We start from the raw sequence: 10,957 nt of genomic DNA, 5'->3' as shown, positions 1-10,957 counted from the left end.
ATACATGTACATGACTTGTATCAGGTTCTTATGAATGTTTACATGTATAGAAACAAATCTGACAAAATGTATACAAATCACACAATAATTGTTGTGACTTTTATTTTATTCCAATATCCTGGAGCAGAAAACCAAACAGTTTGTTTTTCCTAGCAAAAAATGTTCCAATTCAGAGATCTACATTTATCTGAAATATTGGTCTTAGAAGAAAGCTGCTAGGACTGAAACATTATGCCCTTTGATTGCTTTCGACAAAATAATTTTTTTCTAAAAAGTTTTCAATTTGAATGTTTTATTCCCTTCTTTTTTTTTCTGGTGTCCTCTCAGTGAAAAAAAAACCCTTGCCGACCTTACAGAACCAGCCTAACCCGCAAGAAATACAAAGGTAATACAAAATTTGTAAATTAATAATTCAATAACTAAACGTGGGCCTTTTTTTTCTGAGGTTGGTAACTTTTGTATTGCTAGAAAAATAGCAATTTAGAAAAGGAATATATTTTTTTTCTGGATGAAAATAAACCACAGGGAACGCAATTTTTATACAAAAAGTCACTGGCTTTCAATGTTTGTTCCTAACTAACTAACTGACTAACAGAGAGACATGAAGATTGGTTGAGCTGCTATCCTGCAGCTAAAATAACCCATGCCTGCAGAGGTTGTGTGTTTTTTTAAGAGCTAGAAGGTTCAATGGTAAAATGAACACTGTCAAAAGTGCCCCCTCAACAGTCATAGAGAGTTAGGCAGACTATACCTTCCGTATATCAGGCACTCATGTAAAAACTCTCTTTAGATTGTGCACATTTAGCTGAAAATTACTAGGGGTGTTAATATTCGCTCCATACGTGTCTGAACAAGAATTGAGCATCTAGTAGGTCCGCAATTCAGAGTTCTTGTAAGTGGTTACATTATGTCATCTACTGTCCATCCATAGCAGATTTATTGATGTTGGTAGTATGGCGGTCTGTAGCGGACAGGGTCGGGTATCGGCCCATGAGGTGGAGGGGGTCCTATATCGGGCCTAACCCCTGCAGGCTGTGGGGCGAGACCCGGTATGATGGGTTGCATGGGGCCCATACTCTGTGGGGCCATAGACACCCCGGGAGCCCAGCCTGGAACCGATGTCGGGGGTGGTGCGCTGGGACTCTGGAACGAGGGGCTCGGCTCGGGGGTGGATGGGGTGTAATGTGGCTGGGACGCGGTGCTGTACATGGGCACAGGTCCTGGGATGGACACGGTAGGGGGGATGGTAGGGACGTGGACGGCCGAGTAAGGAACAGCTTGTTGAGCTGGGGGAGGTGCTTGGTGCACCACTGGGGTAGCTGTCATAATGGGCCGGACTGCCACGCCCGAGTATTGCATAGGGGCTGGCGGGTGAACCATAGGAGGTGGTACCCCCTGGACTGGGTATATGGGGGACTGGGGAGGGGGTGGAGGGGGGACTTGATGCTGGGGAATGGGTTGCTGACCCTGGTAAGTCACGGCAGGGGGTGGTAGCTGGTGCCCCTGGTGGGTTGGCTGGGGTGGTGGGGGTCCCTGCTCGTGCCCACTGTAGGTCTTCTCTTCCTGAATGGGTACTGTGATGAGGTTGGACTTCCTCACTTGTACCCGCTCCATTCCGTACTCCCCATGAGCTGTGGGCGAATCCGGGATGTCCGTGGACTCGGCCTCATAAGGCATGCGGTCGTGCAAGTGTTGCTGGGTAACCGGACCGCTGTAAGCTTCTGGGCCGGTGGTGTAGCGTGCCGTGCGGGGGTCCTCCCCGATTGGTCGTTCGTGCCGGCCAGGCTGATCACTGCTCGGGGGCTGGGCGGCTGATTGGCCGGATGACGGATGCCTGTTGTGACGGTGATTGATGTGAGCTTGGAGGTCTCGCTGGGAGAGGTAAGTCCGTCGGCATCCACTGGGGCTGTGCTTGGAGCCTCCGTGGGTGCACAAGAAGATTCCACCCAGGGGTGATTGCTCGATCCGCTGAACGCTGTCACCACATCTGTGTGGAAACAAACATTAGCCATTGGATTACAGCAGCTTGTGAGATTTTGGAGGACTTAGGATGGTTCCTAGCAAAAATGCGGAAGAAGTACGGATTAAAGGGTACATCAAATGAATTTTACACTAAGAGATTCTTTTTGCGTGTGTGCAAAATGTCAGTGCCTCTGATGAACTGTTTGCAAATAATGAGACACTTTTTGTGTCACATTTTGGTAAAATATACAAAACTTACAATATAAGATTAATTTTACAAAAATTCATAACACAAATTTTCCCAAAATGTTCTGTACAAATAATGAACTAAAAACACAGCTCATTGGAAATATTTGTGTGTAACATTTGCTCTTCATAACCTCTGAACTCTGACCTACTGACCTCAAACAGCTCTTGTCTGTGGCTTTGGCACAATCAAAGCAGAAGACGTGCTTGCAGGGTATCTGGAATCAAAAGCACAAATTGAATTCTTTTTTTTTTTTAGAAAATCATACCTTGGCAACGTAATAAAAAATAGCTGCGTTGAACCAAACCATGATTGTTAATAACTTTACATTATGAAGATTTTTTTTTAAGTGTTATGTCCTCGTGTTTTATCTATAGCAATCAAAGCATGTAAGAGTAAGTGGGATAGGCCTAAGAATTCATTCAAACTTTAAGCAAAATTAAAATGTAGTGAACTCTATGATAAATGCAATAACTTTTCCCAATGATGTATCTCCATAATTGATTTGATGATGGTGTTAACTTTCCTTTTTAACGATACCACTAAATTAAATAGATTCGCTTCAATCTTACGGTGACTCACCATTCGTCCATAGCTCAGGATGGGCAAGCCGCATTTTTCGCAGCAGTGAATCGTGGGATCAACGACTTTCTCTCCAATCAGATTCAACTGAAATGAAAACGACAATTCTGTGGTCAGACTTCAGTACATGTATACAAATATCGTCACTGTCGATGCGACGTAGTCAATGGTGTTCTGTGTACCTAGGGGTACCATTTGCCTCCAAAGGTGTGCAAAAACTAAGGGCAGAGCTATCCGCTCCGTTCACAAGTACCCCCTCACCGGCAGAGGAAGTACAGTTGGGGGTGACCGACCAACGCCATCTTGCCTGACTGCAATTTGCCGCAACACGCGGCCGTACCACTGCGTGTACATAGTACAAATCTCCTGGTGTATGTGCGTCACACACAAGGAACGGTACGCGTCAACCAGCTAAATGTCCCGCCCATGGGGCTTCATTGTTAGGTAAAAGGGCGCCCTCTTTTGTTAGCGCACGAAGCTCATGGGCACCATGCATCATTTTTGAGAGCTCATAGTGGCTGAACACACTGCGTGCGGGTACTGTTTTCGGAAATACGCATGACAGATTTGATTCTGAATGTGCACAAAGCCATAGCGTCTTCATGTGAGCGTCAGGCATCATCGTCGTCTGATGCTTTCGAATGTCTCTCCTAGCCAGTGGTCTCCCCCAACTCTCCCTTCCTTACCACTGAGGGGGTAATTGGGCTCGGAGCCTATATGTGACCGGCTCCACAAAAAAGGGTATTCTGTCGCAAAAAGTGAAATTGCGTTATATACATGGTTGGAAAGCCCACAATGTAAGCTTTCATTTGGTATGTAAAAGAGCTCCATAGCCCCTCCCGTTCTGGAGGTATGATGTATTTGCATATTAATTATTTCCTTTGAGTTGAAATTACACAACTGAGAAAACAGGCGTTGAAATAGCTGGCTTTGTTGTAGAACAACCGAACGATGCACACAAAATGGTTGTTTTTTCCAGTTTGTTCATCAAAATCAACATTCCTGTGAATGAAACCTGAAACTGTAGGTATCAAAGATGTCATTCAAGACAAAAAATGAAAATCAAATTTTGATGAAATTTTCACCCTCTCAATGTTGAGCAAGCCATTACACAATAATGCTCAGTTCGACTTAATACCCTTTTTTGTGGAGCTGGTCACATATCTGATAAATGACAATCTTTTAAAGGAAGCGGAAGGCGTGAGTATATACCTTCAACAAAATAACACTAAAGGATGATAGAAAGAAACTCTACAACGATGAAGTATCAAGAAAGTGGATCCCGTGGATTCACTTCAGAGCATAGGAAAAAAATCAATGTGGTTGGTATAATGTGGTAATTAAATGCCAAGCTAGCAAGCAAGCAACATACCTTATGGTCCCACTTCAAGTGTCGATTTGGGAACGGATGGGTGTAGATATCAGAGTGCTTCTCCATTCTGATTGGTTGAAACTGTCACGCATGAGAAGAAATCTGAAAAAAAATCACAGTTTAAGTTAGGATATGGGATACATAACCGTGAAAAAGAAATAAATCAAACAAAAGCAGCCAAAAAGGTAAACTACAGGAACCGGCTCAGAGCACAATCACACCGTCTCTTTTTTCGCCATATGAATACAAGTCTTTTCAAATATATTGAGAAAATTTGAGATGGATTTTTAAAAAATCTTTGTTCCTTGCTCTTTCAATTGCTCAATTAACAATTAATAAGAAGGTCCGTTTCCTGATTGCAGACTGGGGGATTCTTCAAATCCCACAGTGGAACTCTTTACATGCGGCATGGGGATTGGGAAATTTTGGATTCTAGCTCTGTGATCAGGTGATGCAATCTGAGGCATTTCCTGGCCACTTTCTTCCGACTGTTTGAATCAAAATTGCTCGTGTTCACAACTTGAACGCGAGATTTTTAGGGGGATGGGGGAGGGTTGGTCATCAAAAGTTGAATTTATTTTGGCATTTTAAATTTTTTTTCAATTTCTGAACGGAACTCTTCACAGAGCGGAAATCGACATTTCATTTTCACTCGCACACATGCAAACACTTCCCCTCAAGAACAATGCATTTTTTTTGGATAAACAAAACAGGTCACGCGGTGCTAGTCCAATAGACAGCAAGCTTACAACACCATGTGGGTTTGTTTATCCAAAATTCTGTCCCAAAAATGTATTGCTCACAGTGACTGTCACTGTCACCAGTCACAGTGACGGGTCACAAGTGTTGATTTGGGATTGTTTTAAGTCCGAGTCCTGAGGAAGGTACTAAATCTTTATCTTATAGCAATTATCACAACAGATCTTCGTTCCACACTATTTCTATATTTTGAAATATTCAATAATAGTATTCTCAAATGTTCAAAGAAAAAATCAATGTCGAAAATCATCAGACAGACTTACAATACAAGTTACAATGCAGGCCGTACACATTTGCACTCATCATCATTAACCGCGCATTATCTAGCGCCCTCTCGTGGTATCATATTATATTGTATTTTTTTTACTTCCCAGACTGGTTCCTAGACGTTTCATATACTGGGTTTTAGAAAAGTTGAGAAGGCGACCCGGCTAGCTACCACAGTAATGCGTAATCACGGAGAGCTTTAATCGATCCTTTCTTCAATTTCTTCTACGAAGTCTCTTCAATTTAATCAAACGGCGAGATAGAAATAGTAGTTAGGTGAGCTATTTGAGTTTGAAGTTTGATACTTTCGTTGGTTTTGATTTTGTTGAGTTATTCGTTTGTGTTATGAACTTTAAACTTCGTTTGTAAAACTAAACTCTAAAGCCGGGTGTTTTTTATTTGATAATGGATATTTTGCCGGAGGTAATGACGGCAAACTAACGATTACTAAAGGTTTGCCGGCGGCAATCCATATCAACAGAGGGCGCTGTACTCTTTAAAATAGGGCTGAATTATAAATTCCCACCAAAAGATGTGTAGCACGTTTGGTGTAATGGTTAAGCAAAGGCTCTAGTAAGCCGGATGACTCGCGTTCGATTCCGACCGCACCACATTTTTAAGGTTTTTTTTCTCATCCCCAAATAAATAAGAATATTCTTCTTTTATTATTTTAACATGTCTCAAACATTTTTTGCAGAGTATTAGGGGCCTACATTTTCTTTTTCAGATTTGTGGCTCTGGAGGATTTTTTTTTAAATGGAAATAAAGTCCGAAATTATAAAATGGTCTGAATCCCATCTTGTGAATACGAGGTAACAACGATAATTCTGGCATGGAGCCAGACTAAAACTTTTCACCGGAAAATGTTTAAGTACAAAAAAAACAGTAACTGCGCATGTTCAGTGCATATCCGGCAAACTAACGTTTACTAAAGGTTTGCCGTCTCCGGCAAAATATACACTGCCTTTTTATTTTTGGTCATGTTTTTGTGTGTGCAAAGCGCAAATGCAATACATTTTCCGGAGGGGGGGGTGTTGGAAAAGGGGGGGGGGGAGAGGATAGCCCCATATATATGGCTCAAATACTGGACGTCCTCCGTATTGTGCGCCACACAGCGATGACAAAGTACGTGAGGAAAAGTTGTTTTGAGGAAATCGAATTAAGACACTTTTCGGGTCCTAGGGGGCCCCCCTTAAAAATAAAATGCATCAACTGGCATCAATAAGCGTCGGAAAAAATTCCATATATTCCTCTAAATCATTCCTTATTGCAGGTTCCGTTGACAAGTAAATATCAGGAGTAGCCAAACATCAGCTTGTAAAAAATGGGTCAAAATGGTGAGTTGGATTCATGTCATTTTTTTTTAACATTGTTTAGGTTTTTCACGTACATGTAGCCTGGTTTTCATTCTGAGAATTTCCTTCAAACAGCATTCAAACCTTTTTTTCATTGTATGAGAAGATAAAGTAAATTGTAAAGTGGGTTACTGGAAATCGATCCCATGATCTGGAACGGGTTCCGATGCACAGCCCTAAACAGGGCGTGAACGATAACAGAGGAAATGCTTCTGTCACAGTTGTGATGACTTGGAGTTGGAAGCATAGGTGATGACGTGTGAAGACTTGTTAGGACTTGTGATGACTTGTAAGGACTTGTGAGGACTAATGAGGACTTGTGAGGACTGCTGGTGACTTGTGTGAGGACTTGTTAGGACTGATGAGGACTTGTGAGGATTAATGAGGACTAATGAGGACTTGTGAGGACTGATGAGGACTTGTGAGGACTTGTGAAGACTGCTGATTAATTGCAAGAACTGACAATGAGGATTTGCAAAGACGTATGAGGTTTTATGAGGTCTTGTGAGGACTTGTGAGGTACTGGTGAGGTCTTGTTATGAATTATGAGGTCTTGTGAGGACTTGTAGACTTGTGAGGAACTGGTGAGGACTTGTGATGTCTTGTGAGGAACTGGTGAGGACTTGTGAGGACTTATGAGGTCTTGTGAGAACTTGTGGACTTGTGAGGAACTGGTGAGGTCTTGTGAGGACTTGTGAATGTGAGAACTTGTGAAAGATGCTTTGATTGACTTGTGATCGACACAACTACAACACTTGACTTTGATCTGGACCTTTTTTGTCTCATTTTATTTCTTCAAAGAAAACGACAACCAAGTGCTTGATTACAGCTGGCACCAGACTGACAAGGCTGTATTCATCAGCTTGAAGTCTGGGCCCGGACTCAGTGATGACGACGTAGACTTTGAAATCACTAGCAGAGACCTACACCTTAGACTTAAGGGTGAGTAGCCCTATTCAATATTTGTTACTTTGGATTTGGGCAAATTTGCATTAATAGGCAGCATTTATGTTTATTGGGGGGATTTGGGGGGGGGGGGGGGTTGGTCGTACAATTTGTAATTTCAATGAGGTACTTCCCATGTATAGCACCAGTATTTTGCTTAGGCAGAGTAAAAAAATAAACAAGTTTCTTGTCCCCGCCCACTTCCTTTTCCGGCCGCCTCCTTTTTTTAATGTTTTTTTTTTATTCATACTTTTGCAGTATATCTTGCACATGTATTGTCAATATATTGTCCTTTTATTTGTTTCCAACATATGGCAGCTATGTAAAAAGGGTAATGGCTCCTTTGGATACAATTTTGTATCAGCAAAATAGTCCAGAAAATTGTTTGTTTGTTTGTTTGTTTATTTCCATTTGCACAACAAAAGTCAATGAGAAATTACAAGAAGTTGATGAATATAAATCAATAAAATTTAAAAAGTACAAATGGCGGTTACATCCAGAGGAGGTAAAACCCTCTTGTAGCGTAGCACCCAGACTGCTGGTAAGTGCTGCATTGGGTTTGAATTATGATGTTTATTTAGTGATACAGTTACATTAATTTAAGCACATTTATCAAGATTAGATAAAATATATATGAGAGAAATAAATGAGATATATTTAGTGCCCTGCTACTTGAAGACATGTATTTAAGTTAGTACAGATGAAATCATTATTTAATTAAATAAAACTCTTTGAGGTGTTTTATCAAGCACTTCCTTGAAATACTTATGAAATTTTCTTTTTAAATGACAAGTAGGAAACAAATTGAAGAATCCTTCCATCATCTTGGAAAATACGCCAAAAAGGAGAGAGAAAAATAGGGCCTCCTTCATTTTTTCAAAAAGGCAGGACAAGAAACTACTTATTTGTTTGTACTTGGCCTTATGTACAGCAGAATCAAATACAGTACAAAAACAAATAACCCAGTTTGAAATGCAGTCAGTTGAACACATATAACTGACTTCTTTAATCTGTCCTCCTCAATTCATACAGATGGTCGTGACTGGTTGTGTGAGTTCTTCAAGGAAGTTGACCATCCGACGTGCAGCTTCCACGTCGATGAGAAAGAAATTGGAATCCAGATTGAGAAAGCTGTCCACGGTCAGACGTGGCCACAGCTACAGGTTTGTACAGTACTCTACACTCCATTCAACTGTTGGTCTTCAAATGAAATATTTGCAAACCCCAATCAGCTAAGAATTTAAATGGAGTGATTTTGCTTAGTGTCAGGTCAGGGAACCAGACTAGCTGGCTTGCACCCGTTCACAGATGGGTCATTCTATAAATTTGGGGTCCAAAGTGTGACATTTTTCCCGTCCCTGTTACCTTGGTACTTTGTAATTTGCCATTCAAGCATCATTAAAAGTGACTTCAAATGATTGTTTATTTGTTGGGTAGGTAGTTTGCTATTCATAATCACTCTTGGAGGATGACTGCATTAAGGAGTGCATCAGAATTATAAAATCATAGATGTCAGATGTAACAGGGACGGGAAAAAAAGTGGACCCCAAATTTATAGAATGACCCAGATGTGTAAGTGATTGCAATCAAAATGTGGAGGAACTAAATGTGGTAAATTGTGGGCACTATTTGAAAAAAAAATCAGGGTTTTTTCCAATGGTGGTCAGCCAACTTTGATTTTACAGGATGCTTAAGACTATTGTTCACTTAAAGTCAAGCAAGGTTTTTCAAAATAATTTGGTAGTTTTGTTTTTTGATGTTTACAAATGTTGTATATTACCTAACCACCCCAACCCTTTAAAATACAACTGCATGTTTTGTTGGATTCTGTTGGAGCGAGGACTGCACAAGTAAACTGATTATACTTTACATGGGGTCAGGCATACCACCATAATCAGAGTCCAACAGTTTGGGTGTGGAGTATGCAATTTTGCAAGAGTGAGAAAGGTTCCTAGTAAATCACTCAAGGGGGTTAGGGTTAAGGTCTATACTAATAATAGAGAACGTAATAGAAAACATTGAGTCTACGCTGCATAGGAAGTTACAGAGCTGTTCAATTCAAAATTTAAATGTAAAACGAGAAAAGAAGTCTTGATGTAAGGCCAAAAAAAAAAAAATAGTCGGTCTCTGGTCAGCGTGCGCGTCGATTTTAAGCATGCGTGTCAATCTCTTTTTTTTACCAAAATGTTCCGCGGTAGCTCCTACAGCGCCCTCTATTGCCACCCCTCCTCAAATTTTTGTACCAAAGAGCACCAAGGAATGGGAAATTGCACCAAAGCAAATGATCGAGGGCGCCAAGGCAAATTATGGAGGACACCAATGTGTATGAGGACACCAAAAAAAGCAAAATAGTACCCAAGCTTGAAAAAGAATAAACAAACAAACAAACCGCGTCGCTGCATCAATTCTGGAACTTTGGTCTGACCAGAGACCAAGTATTTTTTTTTTTTTTTTTTTGGCTCTATGCATCTTTATCTGTACAGGACTTCCTTTTCAAATACATCTTTTCCAACATTTTTCAAATCTTGCACAGGCTGATCCCACTTCCTTGAGGAACGGCACCCCCGATCCACCTGTTTCCATCAGCACCGCCGCCCCCTCCACACCCCCCAAGATGTCAGCCTCCGCACCCCCACCCCCTCCCCCTCCCCCACCCAGGGCCCCGACTCCTCAGCAGTCAGTCCATGCTCCTGTACCACCGGCTCTGTCTGACGTTGAAATCCAACGGCCGCCAAAAGGTAGGACAAGGAAACCACTTATAACCAGTTCACGGCGGGATTATTTTGACAAGAACGGAACGAGGCGCAGGATTACTTTTCACTCGACCTCAAAGCCATCACCCTCGGGCAGCACACTCGTATTTCTGGCCTCGCTCGCTGCAAGCGGATCGCTGACAGATATTTCCGGCCTCCTTCCCTGCGTGTTTATCAGTCATCCGTTCCGAATACCGCAAAACTATTGTGTGTATACACGGCCTCCAGCGCGAACTGGTTAAATACTTCAGAATACTTTGGTTTTAATAATATATTGTTTTCAGTTGATTGATGCCTAAAGGGATCCTTCCCTTTGGAAGTGCCCTTTTGGGCTCTAAAATGAGTTTCTCACAAGATGAACAAAACATTTGAGAGATCATAAAACGGTACACTCAACTATACCTTGAAAACTTGTAATGTTCAACATTTGTTGATTCCTGTGACACAGACCTTTCAATTGTGATAAGTTGAACAATCAAAATCACTAATATTTTGGCAATCCTAGGAAGAAAGTGTACTTTTAATGGTAACTCCCTAGGCATTTTGGCCTGGAATCTTCATTAATTGTCTAACAAAATTTTAAAAAACATCTAAATACTAAATAACATATTGCTTTCCAAATTTTATATTGCCTTGAAGGTCCTGACAACTATCTCCCAAACATGCTCTCTGTATTAGAGTGGATTTCCGTTTTTAGTGGCATATCACGCTCATT

At 41.4% G+C, this 10,957-nt stretch overlaps 2 protein-coding genes across 3 annotated transcripts in view; one reads left to right on the top strand and one right to left on the bottom strand.

Annotated features, from left to right (window-relative positions):
* Positions 1-88: 88 nt before the first annotated feature.
* Positions 89-5,271, bottom strand: LOC119726766 (E3 ubiquitin-protein ligase Hakai-like). Of its 2 annotated transcripts, none has more exons than XM_038198609.1 (5): positions 5,191-5,271; positions 4,164-4,265; positions 2,792-2,878; positions 2,365-2,426; positions 89-1,987 (listed from the first exon to the last, which is right to left on the bottom strand). In XM_038198609.1, exons 2-5 carry the CDS (start codon positions 4,227-4,229, stop codon positions 937-939), a joined length of 1,266 nt encoding a protein of 421 aa, XP_038054537.1. In that variant the 5' UTR covers positions 4,230-4,265; positions 5,191-5,271; the 3' UTR covers positions 89-936. The 2 variants fall into 2 exon arrangements, with proteins under 2 accessions (XP_038054537.1, XP_038054538.1); XM_038198610.1 differs by having other exon boundaries at positions 5,186-5,242.
* Positions 5,272-5,316: 45 nt separating this feature from the next.
* LOC119726765 (ubiquitin carboxyl-terminal hydrolase 19-like) overlaps positions 5,317-10,957 on the top strand; it is a 45,645-nt gene continuing 40,004 nt past the window's right edge. The window contains exons 1-5 of the mRNA XM_038198608.1: positions 5,317-5,465; positions 6,463-6,526; positions 7,346-7,486; positions 8,522-8,652; positions 10,023-10,227. Of these exons, the coding sequence (XP_038054536.1) occupies positions 6,514-6,526; positions 7,346-7,486; positions 8,522-8,652; positions 10,023-10,227 (490 nt within the window). The 5' untranslated portion in view covers positions 5,317-5,465; positions 6,463-6,513. The remainder of the gene's footprint in view (positions 5,466-6,462; positions 6,527-7,345; positions 7,487-8,521; positions 8,653-10,022; positions 10,228-10,957) is intronic.

This window comes from Patiria miniata, unplaced genomic scaffold, assembly GCF_015706575.1.
Source record: "Patiria miniata isolate m_02_andy unplaced genomic scaffold, ASM1570657v1 HiC_scaffold_2, whole genome shotgun sequence".
NCBI classification, from domain to species: domain Eukaryota; kingdom Metazoa; phylum Echinodermata; class Asteroidea; order Valvatida; family Asterinidae; genus Patiria; species Patiria miniata.
Note: the sequence above shows the minus strand (reverse complement) of the source record. Positions and strands in the feature narration are given on the sequence as shown.

What these genes read in the sequence shown, in the direction of transcription:
- LOC119726766 (XM_038198609.1), bottom strand. Translation starts at nt 4,229, where the DNA reads ATGGAGAAGCACTCTGATATCTACACCCATCCGTTCCCAAATCGACAC. An exon ending in TCCTGAGCTATGGACGAATG is followed by an intron (nt 2,427 to 2,791) that starts GTGAGTCACCGT and finishes TTTTGATTCCAG; the next exon opens with ATACCCTGCAAGCACGTCTT. An exon ending in ACAGACAAGAGCTGTTTGAG is followed by an intron (nt 1,988 to 2,364) that starts GTCAGTAGGTCA and finishes GTTTCCACACAG; the next exon opens with ATGTGGTGACAGCGTTCAGC.